General features: G+C 41.6%; 2 protein-coding genes across 25 annotated transcripts in view; one reads left to right on the top strand and one right to left on the bottom strand.

The window, feature by feature from the left end:
* The first annotated feature begins 3,154 nt into the window (after positions 1-3,154).
* On the top strand, positions 3,155-9,141 carry DNASE2 (deoxyribonuclease 2, lysosomal). Of its 2 annotated transcripts, none has more exons than XM_034434472.3 (7): positions 3,155-3,418; positions 4,599-4,711; positions 5,619-5,796; positions 6,274-6,355; positions 6,534-6,698; positions 7,665-7,862; positions 7,998-9,141. In XM_034434472.3, exons 2-7 carry the CDS (start codon positions 4,617-4,619, stop codon positions 8,354-8,356), a joined length of 1,077 nt encoding a protein of 358 aa, XP_034290363.1. In that variant the 5' UTR covers positions 3,155-3,418; positions 4,599-4,616; the 3' UTR covers positions 8,357-9,141. The 2 variants fall into 2 exon arrangements, with proteins under 2 accessions (XP_034290363.1, XP_034290361.1); XM_034434470.3 differs by having other exon boundaries at positions 3,396-3,966.
* A 442-nt stretch (positions 9,142-9,583) lies between these two features.
* SMARCA4 (SWI/SNF related BAF chromatin remodeling complex subunit ATPase 4) overlaps positions 9,584-15,555 on the bottom strand; it is a 75,719-nt gene continuing 69,747 nt past the window's right edge. For 12 of the 23 annotated variants that reach the window (XM_034434467.3, XM_034434465.3, XM_034434464.3 and 9 more), the window contains 5 exons: positions 14,570-14,678; positions 12,789-12,890; positions 11,586-11,718; positions 10,395-10,534; positions 9,584-10,079 (listed from right to left, as the gene is read on the bottom strand). In XM_034434467.3, coding sequence (XP_034290358.2) covers positions 10,047-10,079; positions 10,395-10,534; positions 11,586-11,718; positions 12,789-12,890; positions 14,570-14,678 — 517 coding nt within the window. In that variant the 3' untranslated portion in view covers positions 9,584-10,046. The remainder of the gene's footprint in view (positions 10,080-10,394; positions 10,535-11,585; positions 11,719-12,788; positions 12,891-14,569; positions 14,679-15,555) is intronic. The other 11 variants (XM_034434468.3, XM_034434466.3, XM_087888575.1 and 8 more) reach the window with 1 other exon arrangement.

The following is a 15,555-nucleotide window of genomic DNA, read 5'->3' on the forward strand; positions in this document are numbered from 1 at the left end:
GGGTTCTAAGTTGCAAAATCAGAATATTCAGTTCTGATAAATTCAAAATTTCCAAGTATCTAGGCAACCCTTTGGAGATTTCTCCAAGGGCTCCTATTACTATTGGTACAACCACCAATAGAAGGAAGGTACAACCACCAGAAGGAAGATTTCTTCTTCCTTCTCCTTCTTCCTCTTCCATCTGTTGTTCTGCTTCCTCTTCCTCTTCTTTTTGGTTACCTATTGAATGTACTGTAGATAATAAAGTCGGTCTTGTATAGTGGTGAAGGTGCTGGCGCAGAAACCAGGAGACTGTAAGTTCTAGTATCTTCTAGGTCCTAGGGCAGTGATGGCTAACCTTTTTTTCTTGGGTGCCAAAAACACATGCGCGCGATAGCACGTATGCCCACACCCATAATGCAATGCTTCCCCATGCACACCCTGCCCCGTGCGTGTGAAAACCTCTCCTCCAATGCTCCCCCATCCCCTGTGCAAGCACGCAACCCCCTGTGCCCTGTTTTGGGCCTAGCAGACCACCCTGAAGCCTCCGGAGGCCGGAAACGGCCCGTTTCCAGACTTCTGGTGGGCCCATTTTTCGCCCTCCCCAGGCTCCAGAGGCTTTCCTGGAGCCTCCAGGAGGGTGAAAACGGCCTCCCCCAGCCCTCCAGAGGCCGGAAACGGCCCATTCCTGGACTTCTGGTAGGCCTGTTTTTCATCCTCCACAAGCTCTGGAGGCTTTCCTGGAGCCTCCGGGTGGGCGAAAACGGCCTCCCCTGGCCCTCCAGACGCCAGAAATGGCATGTTTCCAGACTTCCAGTAGGCCCATTTTTCGTCCTCCCAGAGCCTCCGTGCGAGCCCTGTACTTACCTGCCATCCAAAACAGGTTGCGTGGAAACTCCTGGGACAGGCAGGCTGGCATGGGCATGCGCACGCATCTCCCGCATGTGCGGCAGAGACCCAAAAATTAGCTGGCTGGTGGGAAGCGTGCATGCATATGCAGTGGAGCTGACCTAGGGTGATGGCTTGCGTGCCTGCAGAAATGCTCCACGTGCTACCTTTCAGGGCATAAAAGCTGGCTGAGTGACTTTGAATAAGTCCCTTTCTCAGCCCAACCTACCTCATGCTTTGGGGTAAAGAAAAGGAAGGAGTATTAGGAATGTTTAAGTGCTATTGCTATAAAAGTGATGAATATATTTATACTGTACATTGCCCAGAGTCTCTCACTGAGGGAGATGGTCGTCTATAAGCATGAAATATATAAATATATATAAAAACATATAAAAGTGGGATAAAAATCTAATAAGTATAGAAAAGAGGAAAGAAAAAGAAAAAAAAAAGAAAAAATTATATCCATACAAGAGAGGATATTCTATCTATACTAGTTACAGTTTAAAATATTAAAGTTACAAGTATTATGATTATTTGGCTTTCTCATTGATAACATTGAAAATGATGAGATGAAGGAAGAGCATACATTATATCAAGATACTTGTTATGTAATAAATGTTTTGGTCTTAAGCTAAATAACTTAATATTGAAATTTCTTTAGAATCTTGTAGAAATTTTTGCTTAACACTAGTCTCTTTAACACTAGTCACACTCCATATGAAGTTACTGAGAGATTCTTGCCATCTGTGTAGAATTATCTCAGAAATTATAATTGATGCCATTTGAAATAGTTTATTTACTTTGCATAATACATTTATTTTAATGATTGCAATTGATCCTAAGCAAGATATGGATTCCTCTTTTTTAATCTTTTGCCAGCATTTAACATTATAAACATTGTTATGTTTCTTGATTATTTACTTTCAAATGCAAACCAAATATTTTGGTCAAAGGGCTACCTGACAGCTGATTCTTCTTCCAAAAAAAAGAAAGAAAGAATCTCTTTCAGAGAAGTTTTCAGTCTTTAAAAGTGTGTTAGGGTGTGTCCAATCATCCTTTCTCTCTGGTTATTTAATAATTAAGCATTGTTCTAGGACTTCACTAGGTGGTATTCAAATTTATTATTTATTTACATGATTTTTGACTCCTAGCTTTCACAGATAGCTTTTCTGGGTAACAGTCTATCCCAGTGGTGAAATGTAAAATTTGTTACTACCGGTTCTGTGGGCGTGGCTTGGTGGGTGGTGGTGGTAATGTGTGACTGGGTGGGAGTGGCCAAAGAGGTTATAGAAAAAATGCTATTAAAAGTAAAAAAAAAAGTTTCTGATGATCACGCGGCTCAGCTGGGCATGGGAGGGGGGCAGGAATTTTTGTTACTGGTTCTCCAAACCACTTGCCACCATCACTACCCGATCAGGTGATCCGGTCCGAACCAATCAGGTGATCCGGTCCGAACCGGGAGCATTTCACCCCTGGTCTATCCCTAATCTCTTCCTTTAGGTTTCCCAATGGTGCACTCATTGCCATTATCATCAAGTCCATCCACTTTGCTCCTGGTTGTCCTTTATTTTTGTTTCTACTTTCCCAGCATTAAAGCCTTTTCCAGAGAGTTGTGTCTTCACATACTTTGTCTGAAATAGAATAATTTATGGTCATTTATAAGTGAGAACTTTTCATTGATTTGTTCAATGATCCATTTGTTGATTTTTTTGGCTGTCCACAATATTCTCATAAGTCTTCTCCATCACCAAAGTTAAAAGAAATCACAGTACTCTTTCTATCCTGCTTCTCTAAAGCCTTTAAAGATACAGAAACAAATGATTTAAACTATGCAGACAGTGTGCTAGTGCTGGAAAAAGGGTCATGACCCAGGCTCATAACTCAGATTTTGAATCTGAAGAAGCTGCTCCTATGGAACCTATGGAATATCAGCTTCAGAAGACACCAAGTCACACCAGGCTGATAAAAAAACAGCACCTGGACAGCAGAACACGTAGGACAATCAACAGGTAAAGTCCGATTCGTTGTGCTTCTTGTCTGGATTACCTCAATGAGCTAACATCTACCGAGATCTCAGATCTTGATTCATCTCTAGGGAATTAAACCAGGGTCAGCACTTGGTGGCGCTAGGATAGGAGATCGCCAGGAGATTCCCCGGCAGTAAATTTAATGAGGAAGCAAAGCCGCAGGGTTGTGTCCGTGTAATTGAGCAAGTCAGTTCTAAGGCGTCTTGACAACTACAAGAAACTTCCCTACTGTTGTTTTCCGAACAAACCACCGAGTAGCTACGATTTTCCACCTAGTCTGCAATGTACAGCAGGCGGCTGGTGCCCTCAAATGACCATCTTCCCTCTTCTCATAAGCGCAGCTGCCTGGGCATAGGCAAGCGCCGCCAAACGCCTTCCGCCACCCCCGCCCGGCGCCCGCTGAGCTTGGTATCGCCTTCGCTTTCTGCCCGGGGTTTGCTGCAAGAGCCGCCCCGCCGCCGCCGCCGCCGCCGCCAAGTGGGAAGGGTGGAGCTGAGACACATGATTTTCTTCCCCGTGGGGAAGTAAGTACTGTACAGTATTGCTGGCTGAGCTTTTGGCAAGGTCGCTCGCCGTTTTCTCCTTTCACCTGGAGCGAGGCGGGGCACTGCTAAGGCAGCTGTTTAAGAGTCCAGTTCGCATTGTCCCCCTTCGGCGGCTGCACTACCTGAGTAGTACGTCCTCCGGAGCATCCGAAAAAGCTTCTGACGGTCATCTCTAGTAACAGGCGAGGCGAGGAGGAGCAGATCCCTCGACAGGCGGGGGGCATCGCGCCCAGGAAGTTGAGTCAGAAAAGGGTCGGCAAGCGGCGGGGAGCGCTCGCCTTCGCGGATTGCAGAGCGCCGGGCGAGCGCTTTCTGCGTGCTCGCTCCCTTCTCTGTGATTTCTTTCTGTGTCTTCCGCCCCGGAGAGCTTTAACGCTGGGAGGAGAGACTCCCTGTCTGGGATTATGACTCGGCTTTCCTGACGCCTTTCAGGAGCGTTGGGTTTCTTTCAACTCCCATTTTCCATAATTATGCTGTGCAGGGAATGTGGCATTGCAGTATAAGATAAGTGGAGATCATCAGGTTGGGTAAGATTGATTTAATTTCTCCGCGTTAGTCCTTGGACTAGAATGAGATGCACGGAGATGTAAATCTCTTTTTGGTTAGTCCGATTCTGGGTTGCCTGTTTTTCCTCTTTTGAGTTTTCTGTGCCATGGCTGTCTTAATCTGAGTCTTGAGTTATTGGGGGAAAAAGAAGTAATAATCGCACCCCAACGAAAGATGCATTTTTGTATTTTTCACATGGATTGGTACAATGAGTGATGGGTAAACCGACTAGTTCTCCGTTGTGTAAATCCAGCACATGTGGTTGCTTTATGCTTCAGTGTGAATGTGTCCTTTGAACACAGTTTTAAGTAGAGACCTCCAGGGACTATGCAAGACAAAGTCATTTGTATTTCAGGATTACAAACCCCATTTGCTAAATGGAGAAGTGAAAATAAGTTGGGAAGTAAATGTAAAAGAATCAACAACTGAGATAGGCATATTGGAAAGGGGAAAATACATTGGACCATAAACCAGTTTTCCTTAAAAAATGTTTGGTTAGAAAACTGCCCTCAGTTAAATAAAAAAAATGGGAACCTCATGGGTAGGATAATGGTGGAAGTGGCAATTGTTGTCCTGACTTTCATTTTTAGCCTTGATTTTACATCCTTTGCAGGGATTCTGCAGAATCCTGATGCTGCTCATTCTGGCACTCTCTTTGGCTCTTACATACAATGTTGTGTATGGGAGCATTTCCTGCTATGACGACTCTGGGAAGCCTGTGGACTGGTATGTGTCTATTTTACCTGGCTTTATCTTTTGTTTTTTCAAAAACGATTCCTTTCCTGCCTTTCGTCAAAGTTTCTAGAGCAATTTACAAAAAGTAAACTAAATTCTCTCCCTCTCCCTTTCCCTCCTTGGCCTTCCTGTTTCTTTGGCAGTTTGTAGCCTTTACCCCAACTCCTTCCCTGCAACCATCCATGAAGAGGTGTATTTGAAATGTCTTGTGTAAGAGATAGTACACTCTATCCTGGCTGCCTTTTAGTCAGAAATTGCATTTATTTATTGTATTTATCAACAATCACACTCTACATGGACTCTTGGTGGTGTACAATTAAGACAGAAGTACATATATAATGAAACAATAATCCTTAAAATTATCCAAAATTTTCATAAATTACTACAAACAAAATTCCTAATGGATGTATTGATGACTGTACCCTATGGAACATCTTCCCTCTTAAGGTTTTTCTAAAGATCAGAAGTGATTTGAGTCATTTGGATTTCTGGCAGAAGATTGGTCTCTAATGTAGTGCCACTGCTGGGAAACATCCTATTTCTCAGTGAATTTCTCAGTGAAGCTGTCTTTGAAATCCTGTGAATTTCACCACTTCCCTAGATCGCCTCGGGAATTTGCATCCCTAATATGCTCTTTCTCAGGGCTGTCAAACTCACAGGCCATGGGCTGGATGTGTCAAACATTGGCCACGCCCACGCCCGGTTTAGTGAAGGGGAGAAAAGTCACGATACATAACGTGACACCGCTGCAACGTCACGAGTTTGACACCCCTGCTCTAGCTCATTTCCTTTCAGTCTGTAACTCTTAATCTTACAATGAAGTCATGTTGCATACTTCAGTGGAAATTAAATAGAGTTTTCTCATCCATGGGCTGATTTCTGAAGGCCTCTTTTACAGGTTTATTGTTTACAAGCTGCCGAAGTCCCATCACAGCTCCCCGGTAAAAGGCATGCGGTACATGTATCAAGATGGACGTACCCAGGGCTGGGTGCAAGGCAGGAGCTTGATGAACAGTACTGAGGGAGCTGTGGGCAGAACACTGAATCAGCTATACCTGGAGGCAGCAAACAGGCAGGTGAGTCTGCAGAAAGAGCAGTTTCTCATGGTTCCAAATTAAAAATCATGGTCATGGGGTAACGTGGCTCTCAGTTTCTACTGACCAAGATTTCCCTTGAATCACACCAGTGACTACTTGTCCATCACAAGTAGATCCATCTGACCAGGAAAGGGATTGGATGCTAAATTGTGGTAAAGGCCACAGTAGCTGAGGCTGGTGTCAGGCTGCCATAGGTTCTCTAACTTTTTCAGACTGTGGAACTTGTTAGTTTAAAAAAATCCCAGACCGTCTGGTCAAGAAGTAAAACAATATGTCAAGTCATGAACATAAATGCCCCCTGGAGGGAAGGGTTTGAAATGTCACCTAATAAGCCTCCCCTTAAGAAAATTGCTGTGGATACCATTCAAGTGAATCTCTTTTTGCTATTCATCTCATGAAGCTACTCAAGTTCTGTTTGAAAAACCCTGCTCTACCTGTGTTTTATTTTCCCTCCAGAGGGAGGAAGAGATGGCCTATGTCCTGTACAACGATGAGCCTCCAAAGGAGAATTTCTATGCTTCTAAGGGTCATACAAAAGGTAGTGCCCTTGCATCAAATGGTATTCAAAGAAATAGGCTAGCTGTGACCTGCAGTCTTGGACTTTTCTTCAGTTTAGTCTGTGGTGGAGCAGACAAGCCACCCCATACTGCACTTCTGGGACTTCAAGATAGCTGGACAGAGATTGACTGCATGCTTTGTTTTTTTCTCCCCCTCAGGGGTCATCCTCCTGGACAGAAGTCAAGGATTCTGGCTTGTTCACAGCACACCTCGGTTTCCTCCCAGACTGGATGAGAAGAAGTATGCATGGCCCCACACTGCCCTGACTTACGGACAGAGCTTTCTGTGTGTCACCTACCCCTATAGCCAGTTCAAAGCCATAGGTAGGTGCGAAGGCTGGGGAATGTTAGGATGTTTAAAAACTTCATGCTGAAAACCAAAACCTTGGGATTATTTCAGGGCATTTGGCTAGGAAGTGCTAAAATGTCTTTCCCAAACTAAAATCTTCCTGAATTTGTGGCTTCAACAAGAGAATGAATGGATTATGAAGCTGTAGCTAGGATAGTCAAGACAAGAGCTATTACCATGGAAATGAAGGGAAGAGGAATGGGCAGGTTCATGCTCCTAAGAAGCATAACTTCTAAAATTATTGTTCAAGAGCTACAAAAGTTTGTGAGGAAGAATTCCAGCCAAATATTTTGACACTAGCTTCCCTGAAATGCATGTGTCAATATATCATCCAGTCATTTAACCATGCCATGCCAAGCCTTCCCACAAAAATGGAAGGACAGTCCATCCCTTGTCCCCACAAAGGAATAGCACATGCATAAGCAGGAGACCTTCACTAAGTAGCACCATCTCTCAACATGATTCCATTTCAAGAAGCACACTATTCCTATGGATAAACTGAGGAAGATTCCACACAAGGTAGTGCTATATTCCTAGCTTCCCACATTGGGATTTGGATTTAGCTGCTCCAGATCCCAAAATTCTGGATTGCAGTTTGTTTTTAAGAGTCCCTGTCTCCTTGCCTTCTCCCCTTCCTAACAGTCGTCAAGCTGCCTTGGAAAGCCAATCAATTAGTAGTGTTTATTTTTAAAGCTTCATTACAGAGACAAGCATGATGAGAATGGGGATGTGGCATCCTCTTATAAGCCATCTGAAGGAAGTGCAAATGGGGAAAGCAAAGGGTCTTTCTGAGACTGGAGAATGTAGATCCCAGCAGTTCAGAAATATCCTTAGCTGTTCTCGGATCACAGAGGTGTCAAAATGTTTTTTTTTCCCCTGGCATGATGATAATGCACTCCCAACCAATGAATCTAATACTGTACACTGTATTTCTGCCTTAGGGAATCAGCTGCTCTTCACGGAGCCCCATGTCTACGATTACCAGGTGCAAGGGGCCTTTGCCCGGGATCTGCCTGCCTTGTTGAATGCTTCTGAGGGAGAACATGTTCGGGAGGAGCCATGGAACTCCCAGGTGACTCTGACATCAAAAGGGGGCAAGGAATTCGTCAGCTTTGCAAAATTCAGTTTCTTTGATGATGGTAAGTAATGATGGGGGATGGTTAGTCTGGATAGGCGTAGAAAGCAGTGGAGTTACTAGAGAGAGTAAGGGAATATGGCCACTGAGTTATATCAAAACTACCCTCATACATTCATTTTCTATTTCATCTCCCCAGATCTGTACTCTGGATGGTTGGCCCAGGCTCTTGCTACTGATCTCTATGTTGAGTTCTGGCTCAAGTCTCCAGGGGTTTTGGCATCCAACTGCTCTGGACAGTACAGAGTCTACAATGTGGAGAAACTTGCATTCCGAGACCCAGCTACCACCTTCTTTTCCACGTCTGACCATTCCAAGTGGTGTGTTGGAATAGAGAGTGATTCGGGGTGGGCCTGTGTTGGAGACATGAACCGTAATCATGCAGAAGAACACCGTGGGGGTGGTACCGTCTGTTGCCGTGATGTTACAATTTGGAAAAGCTTTCACTCCTTGGTACAGAACTATACCGATTGTGATACAACAGGATATGGACTCTAATTGGCTGAGATTGTTTGTTATTAAGGGAGCAGAATTCAGTTAATTGGGAAAGAGGACTAAGGATGATTTGAAGGAGTAAGAGTGTCCAGGCCTGTCTTCTTCACACCATATTAACTCCCTGCATAGCATAATGCAGTGAGTTGAGCTGTTGCTTTGCTCTCATTTTTCAGAAAGTTAATTTCCAGCAAGGGTTCCTTTGTGTTCTGAACTGCTTCCAACACTACTTTTTTCCTGTTACATAGTAACATTTCCAAGGGGTTACATGAGCTATATGGAAAAATACAGAAGGAAATTCTTTTCCTGAAATAAAAATGTATACTATGTTTATTTTGTATAATTTCCCAAAATCTGGGTATTCCAAGGAAAATATTTTTATGTAGCAAATTCTATGTGTGTGAGAGAAATAGGCTGATCTGAGGATTAGCCTCCCTGCCCCCTTCTAACGGGAAAGCCTGTCACAAGGGCATGGTAGCCTGTTTAAATACAGCATCTCTTAAACCACAGTAACCACAAACTTACTTAGTAACTTCCACATGTGTATCATAAGTCTGTATATTTACAGAATACATGGCCTACTCAATTCTACTCAAGTAACTCAATTTGAAATAGAGCGATTTGCTCCCCTCTCTTGTTGTTCTTGGCTAGCCCATGAATGAATTTCATCGCCCAGCCGGTCATGGAAGATGATCTCCCACAAACATAGATGTGGATAAAAGAAGCAGAGTCTTTTAGAATGAGAAAAAAAATACCAGAGACAAAATGAATAAAAGCTAAAATGCTTTAAAGATGTGTTTTGATTTTTTCATCTTTAAATTCTTTAAATATCTCTTACAAAAACAGGCCTGGTCAAAATCTCTTGTGCAATCTGGAATGGTAAAAGGTATTGTAACCTGGGCTGCCATCTCCTTTGAATAATACTACAGATGAGAAGCCAGATGGGAATTTACGAACTTCTGGACAATTATTCTAAGCAGGCCCTAATCATGGTCGTCATAGTCAAGAAGAGACTGGACAGCCACTTGTCTGAAATGGTACAGGGTCTCCTGCTTGAGCAGGTGGTTGGACTAGAAAACCTCCAAAGTTCCTTCCAACTCTGATATTCTGTATTCTCTGAATGGATCAGAAGATGGGTATATCAGACCTTACTGAGCTGATGGGAGGGGCTTTCCAGATGTTACCGTAAACGAGAAGCACATTTAACAAACGCAGCACGGTGATGGTGGGGTGTTTGTTTTGCTTAATTTATTACTGTTTGAAATCCAGTGACACTGACACAGTTACTCCTGCCACCCTCTCCTTGCTTTGGGGGGAGCAGCTGGCTGTTTGACCTGTTTCATAAAATACAGTACTAGGAAGTGGACTGCTCACACACATGCACCCACAGGTTAAAACTACAGTGATTCAATACTGCAACTGAAAATAGTACTGCCATTAAAAAAAAAAAAAATCAAGTGTTCCCCCAGTCATAATCTTTTTAAAAAACAGTTAATGCTGTTACAAACGCTACTGATGTGAGGACAAGGCAAGACACAAATAAGTCCTACATCTTCACTGCAGTATAAATATGGAAGAATTTATACAGTTTACCCACATCCAATACTACTTTTCTTGCTACCCGTTGCAGCTAAAGGACTAGAGCACCTCTGCTTTGGAAAAACTGATGCCTGAGGTCTCCATCACGGAATGTCACCTAGTCATCTTCTGTGCCACTTCCTGAGCGATCCTAGGAGAGACGAGGAAAATACTTTTTAGTTGTACCTTAATGTATCGGGTGTCTTCCTGACTGTCCTAGGAAGTAGGTAGCCAGGCAGAAAAGCAGTAATCATCCAGGAAGTCTCATGGATGAACCAAGGTCTAAAATTTTTACTCGTCGTACCATATAGCTTTCTGAAAAGGCGAACTTGGTTTTGTGTTTCCTTTCTGCTTATTTAAGTGGAAAAGGCCCTCTTCTTTCTTTCTTTGGCCATCTGTCTCCAACAAAAACACTTTCCTGGGATCACTGATGACACTTTGGGGGAAAATCTATTGTTTTACCTACCTCTTCTTGCTCTTCCTCGCTATCATCATCACTAACTACAGGTTTAGCTCGGGACCCACGGCTGGTGCGTCTGCGGCCTTTCATTCGGTCTGGTACTTTTTCCTTTCTGCCCAGTTTAATCTTCACTTTGACAGAACGAGCTGAGAAGAAGAAAAGACAGAGTGAGACTGCAAAACTGGCTATGAGATTATGTTCTTGTGCCGTTATGAATTATGACTGAAACAGGTTTGAAATCTGTCCTGATTTTCATATACACATTACACGAGAAATAGACACAATTCTACTTATATATCTATTTCCAAATGCTCCAATAATCTGCTTCACTGTATTCCTAAATCTAATAATCTAGCTTGTTTTGTGAAATAACCACACCAAAAACTCTTTTTCTTCTTATGAAAAAACCAAACAGCCGTTTATGTACAAAACAGCCTTTTATGGTGCAAAAAAGGCAGGATGAGGCTTTCTTTACAAGCTCTGGATCCTAATTGTTAAATGTCAGCCTTTCCTCTTTTTTTTTATAAAATGTCAGCCTTTCCGGATGGCTCTAATTTCAGGCTTTCAGATACCTTTTCATCTGCCCATCATAATTTTTGTACTTTTTCCTTATATTTAACAAGAAGTACCTAGCCAGGTCTGGCTATCTCCAAAACCCAAAAAGCATCACAAGTGGATGTGCACTCAGAAATACCAGGAACATGGAATACTATATCCAGCTCTGAGCACCAAGAGACAAATTAGAGCAAGTTCATAAAAAGGCCACTAAGATGTGAAATGTTTGAAAACCGAGCCTATGAAAAATGGATATCTTTAGTTTAAAGAAATATGACTTAAAGGAAGATACAATAGCCATCTTCTTGTCTACTGAGCCATAGGAAAGAATGAGGACCAATAAGTTAAAACGGCAAGAAAGGAGATTTGAGGCAAATATCAGGAGGAACCTCCTGATTACAAGCTGTCTGCTACTAAAACAGTGCCATAGGACATGAGCTCTTCATGGAAGGTTGGATGGGCATCTGTCAGAGATTCTCTTATAGAGCTAGCCCTGAGTAGGGGATTGAATGACTTCTAATGTACCTTCCAACTCTACAGTTCTATCACTGAAGTTGAAAAGTATCCCAGGAAAGGCACATTACTTCTGTATTGCTACCAAGAAAATGACACAGGTGTGTCCATGAAGTTCATGAAGCTCACATTCTGATTCAGATCCTTCTTCTTCTCCCTCTTCCTCCTCTTCACTCTCTTCTCCCTCGCTGTCTTCTTCTTTTTCAATTTTTTGCCTCACACTAGTAAAGACAGACTGTAGTACAATTGAGTCTTCATAAATCTGCAGGAAACCATAGAAGAAAGGAAGATGCAGAAACCATGATTGATCTAATCCTTTCATTCCACTGGGCTAAATTCTATATTTATTCTCAGTCCATGCCCTTAATTGTTATGAAGGTTTTGTTTTAAAAAATAGGGTCATTCTTAATCCTACTGGGGATTTATAGAACACTTTTGAGTGTCTACTGCTCCTATCATATAGCTTGTTGTAATCTTCCAACAACCTTGTGTTCCATACTGAAATTGGGAAGAATGGAAAAAAGTGGCTGCCCTAAGACCATTTACTCAATTGGTTGCAGTAGCATTTGAAACAGCATCAGATACATATTACAGGTAAATTGAAGGGAGTTTCTAAAGCTTGGTTATGGATGTGAGAGATAATAGAAAAGAGCTTTAAGAGATTCATAAAACTCATTATCTCCTGATAATTCTTACCCATCAATTATGACTAATGATTTGTCATACCTCTGCAAAGGAATTCTTGCTATATGTATATGCCCACAACCATGGTATTATAAAAACTACAGGCAGTCCTCAACTTACAACCAGTTGATCCCAAATTTTATGTTAAGTGAGAAATTTGTTAAGTGAGTATTGCCTCATTTTACGACTTTTCTTGCCATATTTGTTAAGTGAATTGCTGCAGTTGTTAAATTAGTAGCACAATTGTTAAGATAATCTGGCTTCCCCATTGACTTCCCCTACTTATCAGTAAGGATCACATGACCCTGGGACACTGCAACTGTCATAAATGTGAGTCAAACATCTGAATGTAAATCACATGATTCTGGGGATGCTACAACGGTCATAAGTGTGAAAAATGGTCATAAGTCACTTTTTTCACGGCCATTGTAACGTCAAACGGTCACTAAACGATCTGTTGTGTAAATCGAGGACTCTCTGTACTGAATCCGTCTGCTTACACAGCACGGAAACTAGGCATCTCTCAAAACACATCTTAATTGTCCTAATTTATTTAACTAGAGGAGAACTCGTTCAATTCACAAGATGGGGGGAACCATACATTTTTTTTAATGTCAAGAACATTCTCTAACTGCAGGGAGATCTTACCAGTGACCCTTCAAGATTGAAAGTCTGAGCATTCTGACATAGAAGCATGACATCCTTCTCCAAATCATTCAGGCTGCGATATTTGTGGTTCCGGATACGCTCCTAAAAGTGAAGGGGGGGGGGGAGGCAGCAAAGGAGAAACAAAACAATGTTTTACTGAACAAAAGATTCAGATTCCTGCCTTTGTTCACTTGTCATCAGAGTGAGATGATGCCCCTAGCTGTATGCATCTTTCAGCAATCGAGAGGAGAAAAAGGAGCAATTCTTAAAGCTAAAAGGGTTTATCCTCAACAATTTTTTTTTTTAAATTAGGAACATGGACAGAGATAGTACATCAGTATGGATTCTGTAGGACATCTGTGCTGTTAATTCACTTAGAAGACATGTAGAAACAACATCCATTGTACAATTATACAATATTTTTACACAATTATACAATATTTCAATAGTATTGATTTTGTGGAAGTATTGACTGAAACTCTTGATTGTTGAACAAATGAACAACTGGATGAGCAAGATGGCTATCTGATGTTTGGCCCTTTAAAAGGCCTCAAGGGAAATCACTAATTGTGCCACTCAATTGATGATTAGGTGGATCTTTGGCAATCCACACTATATCCCCTTTGTCCTGTAACTAGTTTGAAAGCCTCAAATGAAGTAATGCTATCTTAGAAGTTAAAATGCAAAGGGATCTAACATGCTCATGAATCTTTCTGTTGTTAAAGGGAGGGCATTTTGAAATTTCTATATTAAGACGATTAGACTTAAAATCTAAATTTATCTAAACAAGCGAATAAGATTCATTGGAAGTTTTAAAAAGGTTACCTTCGCTAACTGAGAATGGCTTCATTCAGTAAATCAGAGATACTACAAGCTACCACAAAGACTTCCACCATCCTGTTCAGGAAACCAGCATGCTGTTGCATCCTTTGAATGTATACACTTTAATGCATTAAAATATATTAAGAACTATTTAAGACATACTCTATAACACAGCTTAAAAAGGTACAATGCAATATTGATGGCTAATATCTCCATGTTTCAAATGGGCTATATATACCTTACTAAAGTTATAGTTATGTGCAACACAAGTCACTTAGCTTCATCAGAAAGTGTTCTCCGAAACAATGCAGAATGATGGGCATCCCACAGTTAGAAATTGCAGAGGCACATGTTAATTACGTTGCACTAAGAAATCAGTTCACTACCCTTGTTGTAGGCATTAAACTACTGGGCTCAGCCTGTTCTTGTAAAGAAGGGGACAAAAAATAGGCATGTGATATTGTCAGAAAACTGCAGTAGGTGGGTTTTCCATCACATGACCAATCTTCTCAAGTCAGTCTTCTCAACCTGACTAGATATCATCTGCTGAGTGGGTATGGGAAATGAAATCTGCTGTGGTTATAGGCCACTCTGCTTTCTCTCACACGAGGCGAAACTACCCGATCTGATTCAAATCCAAGGTGCTGCATCCTGCTTAAGATGGGCAACAGGCCTATTTTACCATTTCTGTTACCAAGAGCCACTTTGGTATTAAAGTGCTGAAGTAGCAACTTTCTAGTCCCGCCTTAGGCATAGGAGGCAGAGCTAGGTGACTTTGGGTCAGTCCTTTTCTCAGCCCAATCTACTTTAAAGGTGGTTGTTGTGAGGAAAATAGGTATGAGCATTCTATATGTTGCCTTGAGTTGCACAAATAAAGACGAGATATAAATCAAGTAAGGAAATAAACAAACATTGGGTCCATCTCTGAATTAGAGAAAGACAAATAACTCCTAAAGTACCTTTATCTTCTTGAAATCCACTGGTTTGCGAATGAGTTCATAATATTCTGGAAGCTCTTTTCGAGAAGGCAGTTGAATGAAGACTTCACTAAGCTGACGTCCACTGCTGCTACAAGACAAGATGAAGGAAAACATCTAAAACATGGCGTGTCTTTCCCAGAGCAGGTCAGTTCAGTGGCATCTACTCTGGCTGTCATGGACTGAGAAGTGAAGTGAAATATGAAGACTGTTTTGTTTTATATACTAATGGCTGTTATGCTGGATTAGTAGCTCCAGGATTAATGTGTATTGGTTAATATACAAATTAACACAGCAAATCAATTTTTATTTATACAATGTGTAGGAAAATTTAAATCTAAACCTACTTCAAGCTGTGAATCTGAGGAAAATAGTTTTCTCCTGCTAGTTCATGTCATATTGGTGGTGTTGTTTTTTTTAGTTGATTGAAAAATGAAATTTACCCCCTGCTTCCTTCAATACTTTAATTTCATTGGGATTATGGTTGGAGAGAAAAAGTGTGGTATCATATTCTGGCATGCTATCTTCCTACTGAAAATTGCTCTCCTCCCCCAGAATTAAAATTTAATCATACAAATATTGTCTGATGTGGCTCTGAAGCATTACATTAGCTGAGGAATTTGAAACCTTGGCATGCAATGGATAAATCTTTTCAAAATAGAGGAGAGCAACACTGAACATTGAACACTGATTCAATGGGGTGAATCAGACCTGAGAAACAATATCTGTTAAAACCAAAGCTTCGTTTCACAATAGAGGAGAGGGAAGTGACCTGCTTGTCATAGGTTTATCAAGCTTAATAGTTTTATCTACAATTAGGCAACAATTATGTTTACTATAATGGTAATTCAGAGCTGTGAGGCTCTGGCAGGGAGCAGTTTAAGAAGAATGGGTCTATGTTAGCCTTTTCCAATATGATGCCCTCCAGATATACTGGGGATATACTGGGACATCAAACTGGCTAGTAA

Source organism: Pantherophis guttatus, chromosome 2, assembly GCF_059756535.1.
Source record: "Pantherophis guttatus breed Tessera chromosome 2, ASM5975653v1, whole genome shotgun sequence".
Classification (NCBI taxonomy): Eukaryota; Metazoa; Chordata; class Lepidosauria; order Squamata; family Colubridae; genus Pantherophis; species Pantherophis guttatus.